The 15,656-nt window shown below is 40.8% G+C and overlaps 1 protein-coding gene across 1 annotated transcript in view; it reads right to left on the bottom strand.

The window, feature by feature from the left end:
- Positions 1-3,447: 3,447 nt before the first annotated feature.
- Positions 3,448-15,656, bottom strand: part of SKAP2 (src kinase associated phosphoprotein 2) — a 104,248-nt gene continuing 92,039 nt past the window's right edge. The window contains exons 12-13 of the mRNA XM_079948082.1: positions 7,484-7,585; positions 3,448-5,684 (exon numbers count right to left, since the gene is read on the bottom strand). Of these exons, the coding sequence (XP_079804208.1) occupies positions 7,493-7,585 (93 nt within the window). The 3' untranslated portion in view covers positions 3,448-5,684; positions 7,484-7,492. The remainder of the gene's footprint in view (positions 5,685-7,483; positions 7,586-15,656) is intronic.

A 15,656-nucleotide genomic window follows, 5' to 3' on the forward strand; every position in this document is an offset into this window, starting at 1 on the left:
AAAACCAGAACAACACTTGCTTGTCTTAATAAGTCGAGGGTCATTTCTATAGAACTAGGATTGCCACATTTCAAACAGTGGCAAAGTTGTTGAGCTATTTTTATATGGAATCAGCAAAAATGGCACTGCTGACATGGACAGCTATACATCTGGATTTCCCCAGACATTTGTCCAATTTCTGCCCAGACACTGCTGCCGACTGCAGTATTCCGGACATATGGCAACTCTAGTAGAACATAGGCCTTGTTTTGAATAAGACCAGCCTTTCCCAGCTTGATGTCCTCTAGGCATTTTGAACTACAGCTCCCATCAAACGCAGCCAACATTGCCATTGGTCAGGGATGATGGCAGTACTGGTGTACGGTCAGTAGACTAAGGGGACTAGGCTAGACCCCTAAATGTTCCCCTGGCGCCTCCTTCCCAAAGCCCGGGAAACTTCTGCCTGGCTTACGGAGGGAAGCGATGCTCATGCACATAATGTCACACATGTGCCCCGCTTTCCATTGCCTCGTAAGCTGGTGGCTCTGGCCCTAATTGCTCCCCTACAAAAAAATTCACCACATGCCACCAGAAGGGAGTTATAGGCTAAAACATTAGAAGGGGTCAGGTTAGAGATGGCCATGGGCATAGCCAGAGGGGGGCAGGGGGGCAGCTGCTACCCCTCTAAATCAAGTAAGTAAATAAAAAATACTTAGCTGACCAATTGTATCACAGTTCTGCCCCTGCCCAACAAAAGTCCTGCCTCCCCCAACATAAATCCTATGGAGATGGCTGAAGAAAATGATGCACACTAGCAGAAAAGAATCTGTTTTTATTCTGAATCTGAAACTCAATTGCCTCCAATGGAAAGAATGCTAATCCAAGATCCAGCTAGAGAAGAGCATTTTCGTAGGTTTGCTTAAAAGATGAATTTGTGGTGACATCTTAAGGTCAATGTTGTCTTCTCTAGGCTAAGCATTTATGCTAAGTCTCATAGGTTCGCTCCTGCCTCATTTTTTTTTTGTTTTTGTTTACCAGCACAGAGACCTTGTGTGTGGTGGTTTTAAACAATCCTACTCTCGAGAAGCTATGAAACATTTACTTGATGCTCAGGGAGAGAATACCTTCAATATCTCCAGAAATTTTATCCACCTTATCCTTGGGATGGCTCAAGTTTAAGTTAGTTGAACTTGGGTCCCACTGAAATAGCTACTTACGACTCATTTCCTGTTGATTTCAGTGAGACCTGAGTGCAATTCACCAACTTTCCTAACCTGTACACACTCACTTGGGTGTACATCCCATTTGAATGTACTTCTGATTAGACATTTATGTGTGGTATTGCACTACTAGTCTTGATCAAATCACCTGTGATCTAAGAAAGGTTGTCCACTGCTATTGACCCCATCTCTGTGAAGCCCAAGATCTAGAGATCTCTGCAACAGTGTGTCCTCTCTTTGTTCATCCTATGTACACTTACCTGGGAGTATGCATCACTCAACTAAAGGTGACTTGCTTACGTGAGTAAACATGCACAGGATTAGGCAGCAAGTATCACAGCAGCTAGGGACGCAGGTGGCACTGTGGGTTAAACCACAGAGCCTAGGACTTGCCGATCAGAAGGTTGGTGGTTTGAATCCCCATGACAGGGTGAGCTCCCGTTGCTCGGTCCCTGCTCCTGCCAACCTAGCAGTTCAAAAGCACGTCAAAGTGCAAGTAGATAAATAGGTACCGCTCCGGCAGGAAGGTAAACGGTGTTTCCGTGCGCTGCTCTGGTTTGCCAGAAGCGGCTTAGTCATGCTGGCCACATGACCCAGAAGCTGTACGCCGGCTCCCTCGGCCACTAAAGCAAGATGAGCGCCGCAACCCCAGAGTCGGTCACGACTGGACCTAATGGTCAGGGGTCCCTTTACCTTTACTATCACAGCAGCTATAGGCTAATTCAGCCACTGGTTTTATTTATATACCATTTCACCCCAGTAAACAGCAATGTGCTTGAAGTTATTCACATAATTCCAGTTTATTTCTCTAATCAGAACTAGTGTCCGAAAAATCCGCATTTTCTGATTCTGAACTTCTTTGTACAGGTAATTTTGTCCCTCAACTCTGTGTTATTTCACTTGATGCATGAGATGGGGAGAATCTGAGACAAGTGAGCAGCAAGAAGAATCCAAGGAGCAACATGCCAGGCATACTCATAAAGTGGACCAAAATACCCGGGTCTTTTGTGTCAGGCCCCAGATCTCTGTCCCTTTCCCCTATTTTCTTAAAAAGCTTTTGTGGCTATATGCACTGCCGGGTGCAGTGCTGATGAGACCCCCCCCCCCCAACATCTTAACTGAGTCAGTGGCACATATATTAGCACATGCAAATGTTATGTAAATTCATGTCATGGGCCCGTGCCCACAGCTCTTTAAGCACCCAGCACCTCCCCAGCGCCGCAGCAAGTTGCAAGTGCTTTTCCATAATCACGATCCAAGAGGGTTGCTTGTTTAACAATCCAGTCAAATGAAGCTGCAATTCTATCATCGCTAACATTAATCTATACTTGAAATCTGGGATCTTAAAGAGATTTATAGTACAATGAACTGTCTGCAACAGTATTATTATTATTAAATCTGCTGAAAGAAGTGTTCCACTAATCCTTCTGAAAAAGAAAATATTTCACTTTTTAAAAAAAAATCCCCACATTTCCCCACATATATATAGCATGTTTACTTGCAAGTAAGCCTCACTGTGTTCCAAGTGTGCGTGCAGGATTATAAGTAAGAGCACTAGTACATAGTACTGAGCTATTTCATTTCACACGAGAACCATTTAACATGCCATTCCCTCACCGGTCACTAAAAACAGGGCCCTGTTCCTGAGATTATAAGGTATCGTACCTATAATCACTAACCATCTTTTTACAGGGAGATTGGGTCAAGGCTGAAACACAGAGGAGAAGATTTGCACCTCCACTATTGCCAATCCCTGAGTTTAACAGCAGGTGTCATGTCTGCACAGGTTTCTGTCGCACAGCAGAGGAATTGTTCCCCGTGGCAATTCGTTTTTAGCGTGCAAACGTGGCAATGCCTGCTCTCACAGCCCTGGCCATGCGAAAGGCAGATACCATTAAACGAGAGGCAAAGAAGTCTTTAGAACGGAGGGGCTCTGGAGCATGTAAGCTCCCAACCAAGTGAATTACTGCAGGCAGTGTATATGAAATCATTATATAAGGTGGCATGGCTACATCACGGTGGCACTGCAGTTGAAGGCATTTGTGTTTCCCTTACTCCTCTGAATAAATTCAGATGACAGCCCCATTTCATTTCTTCATTCACTTTGGAGGCCAGATGGCATTAGAATCATTTACTTCACCTTGTTGTGTTTAATTACTACAATCAACACACTATTTTCCAAATTAATCATAACAAAGTAATTTCATTAGTAACACAGCAGGCTGTTGAATTATTAGCATCATAACAGTTTGCAAACAATTAAACTTTATTTGAACCTTAAAAATTTGCAGCGTGGAACATTACTGTAAGATCTAATGGTGGCAGAGTACAAACCCACAGTACAGAGCAAATAATCAAGCAAAATGCTGCATAAAATATGACTTACAAAACAGCTCTCTTAGTATTCCAAGGAACGCAAAGGAAATATAAGTAAACAATGAGAACAAAGCAATTAGCATATATTGCAACGTTTTCTTCTGTTTGAGACACATTAATGGGGGATTCTCCCCCCTAAAAAGGTTGTGGTATTTGTCAAGATTTCAGAGCAAACATTTCACCCCTTTTATTTTGCTGGGTTATTCCAAGGCATGTCTACTTAAACAGTTGGATGCAGTACCTTTGAAATATCTTCATTTGCAATGTGCGTGTGTGTTTGCTAAATATATCACTTTATACTGAATGGGGGGGGGAAGGTTATGGAAATAATAAAACTGCTGCTGTCTATATTCTCCTATCAATAGGAAAAATTGTTTGAAGATCTGTCATTCATCAGCTGGCTAAGGACTCCCTCTCCTGGATTTACATGAAAAGGGGAAGGGAGTCCTCCAAATATTTTAAGTCGCAAAAGATTCATCTGAGCGTGATGGTGGGGGATGGGTTTTCCCAGAAGCCCAATATGCTGTGAAAGTCTACTGCCATCTACTGGCAAACACTGGCAATACAGAGAAGTCTATTTCTCCCCCTTAGATCAGTGCTAAGCAGCACTGATGTAATTTCTGGTTTGTTTGACTAGCACTGCTTCTCTGGGATTTAAGCCAGCTCCTCCACTAACCTGAAGAAGTCTTTAGTCCTTTGGACTGGATTGGAAGACAGTGCTTTGGCTTGTAAAGCAGACATGTTTGAATGCTCCCCCTCCCCCAGCAGGAAAATATCACAAGAGAGCTGCATCCAGAAAAACAGCACATGTCTACTTAGAAGTAAGCCCCTTTGAGTTCAGTGTGGGACTTGCTCCCTCATATGTGAGTGTAGCAAAGCGTACCAAGTTAATCACGTTTAGGTCTCAATTAGCTACTAACTTGTGAACATTCGTTTCAGTGGGAGCATTTTTTGCTTCTTTTTGGAACGATTTTTTGCTTCTTTTTGGAACATTGCAAACATGTTCAGGAGCGACAGCACACACATCTTTTTCATGGTTTCGCAGGAGCTGCTCCCTGCCCCCGCATGGCTCACACTCTCAGTTGGTTTTATGATATGTCTCAGTGACATGTTGGTAGATCATTACACAATCCCTCTATTACGCATGTCCTGGTTTTCTGAGGATCATCTATAGGACTCACCGAGGAAATGTGAAGACAACAGAACCAGAAAGAGGAAGAAAAGATGGTAATCCCCCCCCCTCTAAAAAAAAAGAGGAAAAGCAAAGATTCACAATACTCAGGGTTGCTGTTGGGGGTTGTTGTTAAAAACTCTACAAAGGCACTGCATCTGGCGCAAGGATATGTAAGAATGTATCCTAGAAAGTGCAACATAAAGCATCTATAATCGAAGACTGCTATATAGATAGACATATATAATTTCACATCATATATAATTTGCTACCACAGTGTCGTCGACTTTTGCATTTTAAAAGAATGTGAAAGTAATAAAAAATGTAAAATACCACTAAAGTAAAATGTACCGTTAGGAAAAAGAAAGAAACCAGAGGAATATTTCACATCCAAGACCCTTTGCTGTGTATAAAACGCAGAAGCTTAATTTTTGGAGATGTCTTCTGCGTCCCTTGTGTTGAGATGAATGTGAGACGAATATTTCACATCCAAGACCCTTTGCTGTGTATAAAACGCAGAAGCTTAATTTTTGGAGATGTCTTCTGCGTCCCTTGTGTTGAGATGAATGTGAGACGGTCCAGAATCTCTTGTAGATTTCCCTGACATTCATTTCAGCTGCAGCTGCTCAGGATACATATTCTGTGTGTGATGCCCGTTTTGCAAAAGTATAACAAATGACTGAACGCAACAGTTTTTAAAAATAACTCCAATGCAAAATAATTTGAGTCCTACGATAAGCAGAGATTTTCTTTTTAAAAAGTTTTGCTTAACTTATACGTCAGCACTCACAATAAACATTAAATATAAAAATACAGCATTAGAATCAATATGTAGAAGTGCAATATATTAGGGTTAATGCTCTTGCTAAAATCTAGGCACCTGCAGATTTGCATTGGCATACTTCTATGCCTGGCTTCCCGTAATTTGTAGAATCCACCTAATCAGAAAGAAAGAAAGAAAGAAAGAAAGAAAGAAAGAAAGAAAGAAAGAAGCCCACAGTTAATGCGTAAGAAAATACTCACACCACTTTGAAATGAATGGCAATCCTTGAATACTATACCTAACACCAGTGAATTAGTTTCCCCCATGGATGTGGATGAGCACACGCAAAACTGCACAAACAGTCACCACCGATCTAGACTACAAAAACTAAAGGTAAGAAGACGCAGACAGAATGCTGTGTTTGTTCTGCATCGTTTATCTGCAGCGTTCAGAATTTAAAAGAAAAGATGGGGGCAGGGCCTTAATAAAATTCACAAGCCCCACCTTCCCCAATTTTAGCCAGATTGTGCCCATTACAGACTTCTAAAAACCATAGATCAAGTCAGACACAAAAGGTAAGGGGGCTAGGTCACCTTGCTCTACTTATTTCCTCTAGGAACATAAATTCTGTCCATCCGTTGTATTGCTTGGCCAACAGTAGCCATCGATGGCAAGCTGGGAATCACCCTATAAAAGCTCTTGTGGCAACTATCCCACCAATGCAGAATAACTTCCCTACATGGGGCCATCTGATTGGCTGCATTTGCTGTATCACGGAGTGAAACCCAGAGCTGAATTAATTTAAAATGGCAGAGTCCAGGAATAATCAGGAGCTGTTTTGCCTTGGGATAATAATAATATAAAGAGGAGAAACATTCACAGACAAGTGGTATTTGCGATTTGAAGCAAGCCATGACCCCCAGGCAGCGTTAGCATTACTGGTGATGTAAAGAAATCCTAGGAAGCAGCACTTTCTGTTCTCTGAGTGGCCTGAAACCCATTCATATAAGATCATTCCTATAATATGGCATTTGGAAACATGGAAGCACCCTGACGGTATCATCATCATCATCAGGCTGTTGTGTATACGGAATGTGGCTAACAGAGCTTGCCATAATGGGAATTCTAAAGCAAAAGAATGATAATTTTAAAAATCACTTTGACTGGATCACGCTCAGAATTTGCCTTAAGATAGTTTCAGGGGGTATACAGACATCCCATTAATTGAGCCACTATTTGCTGCACCCCCCCCCCCCCCGGTGCAGCAGCAGCACCCCCCCCCCCCAGTTTTTGTACTACAACTCTCTTCAGCCACAGCCAGGCCTGCAGCAGTATCTAGGCTACCACCTGATATCATAAAGCCCCCTTGTCCCCCTGTCCCATCCTGGAAGCAGTTTTGTGCTCCTGGGTATGATATTGTTACAACTAAAAATATTAACACTAGTTCCTCTGAGAAGAAGTGGGGAATAGAATTATGATTACTGTTATGGTTACCATTATTAGAATTAAAGTTTACTAAATTTACAGGTGATGCTTCTTCCTCTGTTTAAAAAGGGAAGCTCTGTGGAAAATAAGAAGAAGGACAAGACTGGGTAGTGAATCAAGTGTTCAGTTTACTGGTCTGTATGCCACTTATGTTGTGGCAGCAAGAGCCTCATCCTGCAGAAAGAAAATCCATTGTGACTCCTGCTTCAACATTCCATCTGTGGGCACCCTCAAAAAATTGAGGCTGAAATATGGTGAGTCACCCGGGAAGGATGGGACGCATCGTGGAAGACGTATTTCCTCCCATTATACAATAGTTTATTTTATTTCACTTAAAACTACACTACGGGTCCATTTTTTATTTTGTTTTATTTGCTGCAGTCTTTATTAACAGAACTCCAGCGAAGATTCCTGGAAAAGAAATCTGTATGAAACAGAGAGCAAGGAACATATAAGCCATTACAGAAGATTGAATTAAAATGTACTTACCCGGGCCTCTCAAATATCATACATCTCCATTATGTAGGCTCTAGGCACCAAGCCAATGGTTCCTTTCATTTCTCCTACCCACCAGCCAAATCTACCGTACTCCTAATTGAAAACAATATGCAATATTAACCTTTAGTCTGATATAAATGCAATAGAGTTTTTGCATGTGACTCCTTAGGTTTCCTCCTTATATACAGTTACAAAAGCATGAATGGAAAATTAAAACATTAAGGAATTGCGTGTGTGTGTGTTTCTGAAGCACTTGAAATGCAGTTAAGCAAAACAGGAAATTACATTTTTAAAGACTATCTGTTACTATGTCCTAGAGAGAGAGACAGCGAGAAAGAGAGACGAGAGAAATACTAACTACCTATAGCAAGACAAAATTCACTCAATGAGCAATACAGAATGTGATTGTACTAATGTCTTGTTTTGTAGAGTTTGTATATACGTCTAGTTGTTGTTTTTAACAGTAATATCCAAACCATGCAGTCTTCATTGGCCTTATTTCATTCCTGGTTACCCACTTGGCTTTTCCTCAGTTAATGGTTCCCCTTGAACTTGCTGGTTTTGCCTGCTTTGCTCCCCCCCCCCCCGCCCCGCTAGTTTGACGGAGAAATAAACCAACGATCTCTGGCTCAGCATTACGTCTAGATCATTTCACGCCAAACACATCACGATCTGGAGCGAAGGTTTGTTCTTGGCTTACTAACTGTGGTTTGAACAAAACTTACTAAAAACCCAGGATTGGATGGACACAATACTAACCAAGAGATCATGGTTTGTGTCTCCCACACTCAAACGGGGAGCAGCAAAGTGAGCAAGATCAAGAAATCATTAACTGTGGTTTACTGTATTGTGTGAACTGGGCCATTGTGTGTTGTGTGTTTTGGTTTGGTATTATCACTGGTATACTTCTTCTTCTTCTTCTTCTTCTTCTTCTTCCTCCTCCTCCTCCTCTTCTTCTTCTTCTTTTGCATTACGGGTCATGAGGCTCATGCGGTGAATTCCCCTAGAATCAGGGAGCCTTACTCTGCCTTCTTTTTACATTCTTTCATCCAAAACCATATCAACAGCTGACATTTGAAAACTAATACTTTATAATAAGGTATGGAGATCAGCTGGGAGCCATTCAGTAACGCAGTCTTAAGCTGTAAAGAACCTTGGTTAGTTAAGTTCACATATATGCCAAGTTAAGTTGACGTAGAGGGGCGATGCTCCCCACACACAGCCTCCATCCCTTCTCAGAATTCACCATTGCTTTATGCGGAAAATTCTATCACAGTTCTCATATGCCTGACAGGTGACTAATGCATTTTGGTTTGAAATTTGCTTAGGCGTAGCGAGATAAATCTGGAACAAAACAAGTATATGATAGTTTAAGGAAATAATATTTTCCAAAAGCAATACCAAGTAAGAGCATTGTGGGATCCAAATTTAATTTCTGTCCCTCTGAGGTAAATATTGTTAAGATCAATCCTAACAGCAGCTCAATAACTTCCAGCTGCTGAAATTGCCCCTTCGTACGCTGCGTGGAGCAGGCAGCAGTATGAAAACAGAGAGCTCATTCCAAAATCAGGCTGACAGTGACCACATGAGGGAAGAGGAAAGCCGAAACACAGAGAGACTTTGATATAGGAGAGTGCGTCAACCTTCTGCTGCAAATGTAGAGAATTTCTGCAGAATAAAGCAAGCTGTTTTCTTCCTGAATCTAAGCATTGGTGGCATTCTGAATGGATTCCGGCATGTATGTGAGATGCAAATTTTACCTGTCCTTTTCTACAGATTATATAAAAAGGATAAAAATTATACCCAACCCTTACAGGGATTTCTTCAACAATCTGGTTCACTCATGCCATATATATTATCCCCAAAGTCCATATACTCCCCACCCCAACTCATCCATCTCTCATAAATGCACGTCTCCCAGTCACTTCCACCCATGAGCCTGGATTGTGCTGTTCAAACAATCCAAACTACACCTTGCTTCCTGAAATATGCCACACTTTTTTTTTCCATTTTCAAAGGGCTTCTCCTTAATTTATAATTTGACATTAACTGTTTAGTGTGAAAGCAGAGGAACAACTTCTGCAGGATTTGTCAAGTCTGAATCTGTCAAGATATGGTCCTGGTGCCTCTTTTTAAATTTAAAAATTTAGATGTGGAGGGGGGAGGAATCAATGAAATCAAGGCTATTAATGGCTACTCAGGTCGGTGGGTAGAGTCCAGTGCTCAGATTCTGCTTTAGGGCTTCTTATGGACATCTGTTTGGCCACTGTGGGAAGAGCATGTTGGAACAGATGGGCCATTGGACTGACCCAGCAGGATCTTCCTTTACTCTCAGATAAAAAGATGTATTCTGGCTAGGATGTGGTTATACAGGATGTTTTACACGTTTTACACATAAGTGTAAGTGTGTGTATGGTTGTGTGTGCATGCATGCGAGCCCACACAGTAATACCCTAACATAAACAAGATGGCAGAGTTTTCATGATGGACCCAATCTTTTATTTTATGCCTAACTTTGCCTGGATGTTAAAAACAAATACGCTAAGCACGTTAATTTAACTGAGCACCTACAACGAGAAGCATGGCCAGGCTCTGCTTCGGAAGCCCTGCACCTTCAGGGGAACAAGAGAAGACCCAAGGCAGAAGTGGGATTTCGCTTTTACCCATTGGAGTGAATGATGCTGGTTCATCAGCGCATACAGCAACCAGGCCAACAACTCTCCTGCTGCAGTTTCGAAACGATTGTTCTGGGGCCAAAACCCTTAAAGGCAAAGAGGAGCTTTGCCGCCTCACCAGGGGTTCAGATGTTCCAGCTGTGTGTGTGTGTTTAATAAACACATGTTTCATCCCACATTAGGCTGCTTAAATATACAATCCATGTCCCTGCAGACTTAAAGAGCGAGCAATCACTCACAGTGCCAGCCCTCACCTGTGCGGTAGGGAATGGTGCCAAGAAAGCTTTCCCAAAAAATAAGAGAAAGAGGAGAAAGTCGGGAGGGGGGACCACTTTCTGAACACTAGCCGTAGAAATCGTTCATAGATGGGGCAGGGAGCAAAACAACGTGAGGTTTGCGGAAGGCTGCTTTAGTTAAGTGATCATTAAAGGCTTTTACGACTAATGGCAGAGAATAAAAGCAGTCTCCTAAATTACAGAATGGAAATATCCCATGCAGACATTTCAGGAACTTGGAAATAACACATATTTTGCAGTGGTTGGGCGAAAAGAAGGCTGCTTCAGAAGAATCCAATTAAATTAAATTTAAAACCAAATTTCTCCTCCTTTTTGAAAACAATTTCTAGCTGCTAGGAATATACAGTTTAATGCACTTGCGTGAAGCTAAACTTGAAGATGAAGTGGCTGGTGATGTAACAGTCTAGTAAGCTAATTTATGGATTGGCTGCAGACATCGGCCCAGGAAGAGGCAGAAGCCTGCAACCCAGATGCTTTTATTTTATCATTACTATTCTTGGTATGAGCCTCACGAGCAACATGAATCCCAATTAGAGCATTTGTAGTATAAGCAAGTAGGAATGAAAACACAGGCCCCGCTTGATTGGGAACGCCATATTTTAACCTTCGGCTGGAGTCGTTATTGCAGAGACCTCTTTCTAACCGGTTAATGTATTTACATCTCTCTCTCTTTTTTTAAAGAGTGCTTCTGACTTTCATATGCACACAAAAACCAATTTGATCCTGCTCTTAGAGCTCTGTTACAGATACATTACTTACAAGTGACTCTAAAGGTAATTGATTCGGGCTACTCTGAGAGTCATATATGCTAGTTATTGAACTAGCACGCACATATGGAATAAAAAAGCCTTAACATTCACCTCCAGGGAAAATATAAGCATTAGGGTAATTCATATATTCTAGGTTCCTTGAAAACCAACAAGCTGCCATGCATTTTGATTCACGGCTTGGGGGTCCTGCGTAAGTGGAAAAGCACATACGCTTGTGCAAGGCAGCCTCTCCTTGTTCCCCTGTGCCACACATCCCACTGTGAGGGTCTGTCATGGGCAGGGGAATGCAGTGATGGTGAGCCAGCAAAGCTCTGTTGCACAATCAGAGATCAGCTCAATCTACTCCGGATTCAGCCATTTATTATTTGTACATCAACTCAGCAAACAGCAAAATATGACTGATTGCATTATATCATAATGCAGGTAAGACGCATGTAGCCACTCCTTCATAACTAAATGCTAGGAGACAAAATAATTTATGCTATGGAACAGCTCCATCTCATTCAGGAGATTGCAAAGATTCTTGCAACACTGCCAACAGCAACGCTCTGTTCATTACTGGGAGGTCTCTCGAATTTAAAAGCCAGTCTTTATCCTACAGCCAGTGAATGACAGCATCAATCAGCAAATTATTTAATATTTGTGGGGAAACAGCACCGTGAGAGCCTGTTGTGTAAGCTGCTTATTTATACCTTATTCAGGTACGAATAAGCCTACTATCTGGTATTCCTCAGCATATGTAGGTGGAGTGTATATTCTTCCCACCAGCTCCAGCTTGGGCAATTGACTCCACTTCAGAGAGACTGATAAAATAATGAAGAGTCCTTTAATCTGCAGGAAACCATTCCAGTCAATTTATAAGAAATATTGCATTCCTTTGTAGGATGTGTAATTATTTTCTATTAATCATGCGCTATAAAGCTACATGATGTGGTTATTCTGTTATCGCTAGGAAGAGGCCTGCAGTCAGCTCCTGACAATGTTAGGTAATTATGAACACAAAGCTTCTTTCTCTTTCTGTAGAAATGCTATCAAGATCCAGGAGCACTGTAATGCTTTATTGTATGAAAATAACACTCGGAAGAAATTAAAGAGCCACATAATGAATGGCTTAAAGGCAAATGTGTGCATGGCCGGGAGACAAGGAGGGAGGGAGGGAAGGCAGAAAAAAATACTTTAAAATTTTGTGGAAGGAAAACTAAGGCACAACCAGCAGTGACATTTTCAAAATAAGCCATGCACCCAAATTTCGTCTGGAACTATTAGCTATCCTTCCTGAAGCACTTAATGCAAGTATCTGGCTACCTGAAATTATAGCTGTGAGTCAGAACACAGTTACAACTGCTTAAATCTCAGTGACATATATATATTGGTTTATTTAAAGATCAGTTTATTTCTACACCTGCGGCTCAGCCCAAAAAAAGGTTCCCAGAGCAGCTCACAAAGATCAGTAATCTGTAAGCCCTTGCTTATCATTAGACAGAAGACAGAAGGGAAGGATTGGGAGGAAAGCAAATTTAGGCCCTGGATCTTAAGTACAACCTTCTACCTGGAATGGAAACAGTTCAAAAGAAGGAGGAGGAGTCAAAAGTTGTTGGTCTTTGGGCAGAGCCAATAGGATGATCCTGCTTCCCTCCTCTTGCTCAGCTGCTGCCCAATGGAAAACAGCTGATGCAAGTGACAAGGAAGTTTTTAGCTGGCTTAATTTCGTGTAGGATTTTGCCGCAAACTTCAGTACAATCAGAATCTCGCTAATATAACAGAACTAAATAAACAAGCAACACTAACGATAAAGTAGTTTTAAAAAAAGAAATGGCATGTGCTTTTTTAGTATAATAGAAATTGCAGGTTTTCTACAATTACCACCAAAAAAAAAAGGTTCACGTGGATGAATATAGGAAGATTTACGTAGCAACTCTTTAACATAAAACTAAAATGTGCACTAGGCAACAGAGACCCTGATCTTACGAAGGTTACCCAAGTAGATAAAATGAATTGAGTATCTTTGGAGAATTTGTCCCGGACGCACAAAATCCCATCATTTGCCTTCATAATATGAATTTCCAGAGCCTTCTCTCTGCAGGCAGGTGCGAGGGTGTGTATAAGGCAACTCAACAGCAAAATGCAGAACACGACATTTTATGTTACTAAGTTGCTGAAGTCACAAGTAGCTTAAGTTAATATACTCAGTTTGTGATTCAAACTATACTGTGGTTTGAAATGCATGGGAAAAGAGCTGCTGGGTGGACAGCCCTGACTTCCAGCCAAGGCATTGGTTTAGATTGCCTTTTCAAACTGTCTAACTCTTTGATGCTGTGACTCAAAGAGCTCATCAAAAGCCTTTTGATTATACAACCCTCTCACACCCTGTAACACCTGAGTATGAACTTGCCCATCAAAAACTTCCTAAACTTGAGAAGTCCATGCCAGAAAACAGGGGTTCTGGTCTTTCCTTCTCCTTGTTTTGTAAACTTTCTACTTTAAACTCTTCTACTTGCTTTCTACTTCTAAGCATGCATCTCTGGTGGTACAGAGGACTGCTAAACAGTAGCGTACCAGACACAGTGAGTTTGAATGGAATCTAAATGACTAAGCTTGAGATTGAAGCGATTTACAGCTATGATTCAAACTCATACAGGAGCCCCGGAAAAGTTGGTTGCTCTATTATTATTATTATTATTATTATTATTATTATTATTATTAAGAGCAGCGGAAACAGAGAGATCGCAACAACACAATTCAATCACTCCGTGGCTGAGTGGCACTGAAGTTTTAAACCAGGTCCAAGAGAAACCCTGTCCACTGACATGCACTAGATTCTGTGCTGAACTATTTTGATACAAAGTCATCCCAAGTCTAGATTGGATTTAGTAAAGCAACACATTAAGATCAACTCTAAGTATCTTTTTACAGTTTATAGAAGTATCTTTCTGCAACGTGTGATTTGTACACAGTTGTTTTTAACCAAGTTTCAAACCAGCAGTCAGTTCAATAGCACAGAAATATCAAATATTATCTATGTATTTATCTAAAAAAATGTTGATGAAATACATAACCTACAGATATATTCCAGAGTAAGTGGATAATGGGCATTATGCCTGCTATTATACAATACAAACCTGGATTTCTAGCTCTGATATAACTGGAAGTGAAAGACTGTAAACTATTTTAATAGATTTTTGTTTGCTTGCTGGACAAAGTTGCTGGTTAAGAGAAGGGTTTTGTTTTTCCCTAAAACTACTTTGGTCATTACTGTGTACTTCTACTACTAAAAACAGGAAGACAATGTTGAGCATATTTTTCGTTTATAAGCAAAAGCTCCAAAAAGATGTTCAAGCAGAGTTGATCCTATACTTCATTTTTTAAGGATAGCTAGCCTTGTGGTACATGGACATGTGCTGAATTAGAAACAGGAAATAAGCAGCAATAATAATTTCTGAACTACGGCACACATCATCCCAGTAAATGTTATTGATTGCTCTGAAAATAGGAGTGTATAAGTCTGGGTTGGCAGAATATCTGGCTATAAGGCTAGAATAAGGCTATATTCTGCCTGAATCCAGATTTGTGTTATAAAAAGAATAAGGAGGGGCCTGCTAATATACTTGACATAATCATTTGCACCTGGCACATAAAATTATGCCGTTCTACAATATGAAATTATCTCATAGCAAGATAGCGCACACCATCCTTACTGCATAATGTGGGCCACAGTGTCCCTAACAAAGGCTTGGAGCAAAATGAAGACTTGTACATTTCTATCAAAAGTTTATGTTTGAAGATGAAGAGTCCATGCTGCAGGTATTTTGGAGCATGCAGCTTGTGAAAAGAACAACAGGATCTGCTACTAAGCAATCTTTTTCTAAATGAAAAGATTTTTATTCCTAAAACGATGTTCTTTTAGGGTCCCCAAAACCTACATTGTAATTTATATTCCTATTTTAAACCTGGTTTTAAAATTTAGCCAAAAGTAGGGGAGAAAGATTCCTTTAAAAAAAAAAAAAAGGTTAGTTACAATATTTCAAAAGTGAATACTGATCCTCCCCCCTTGTTAGAATCCTCAGTACTGTAAACAACAAATTACATTATGGAGGTAGGAAACCACCTGAAGATTTCTTTTTTCTTGCATAAAAGTCAGGATAAAGCAAACACAAAGTATTAACTAACAACACAACACTTTATGGTACTGGGCATGAGATCAGAAACGTATGGGAGTCTGCGTGCAGTCAGAATGCTCCTATATAATATTGCTATTAAGTTTAAAATCAAAAAGATGATGGGGAAGGAGGAGACTATAACCCTGCGAACTTTACACATATAGGAAATATATGTGAAAACACAGAATATAAACCTCTGTAGTACTAAAAAGCATTTAAGACCAGTCTTGTGCCCAGTTGCAGTTGCCACTGTTTGCAATAAGATA

The sequence above is a fragment of the Podarcis cretensis genome (assembly GCF_951804945.1).
Source record: "Podarcis cretensis genome assembly, chromosome: 12".
Classification (NCBI taxonomy): Eukaryota; Metazoa; Chordata; class Lepidosauria; order Squamata; family Lacertidae; genus Podarcis; species Podarcis cretensis.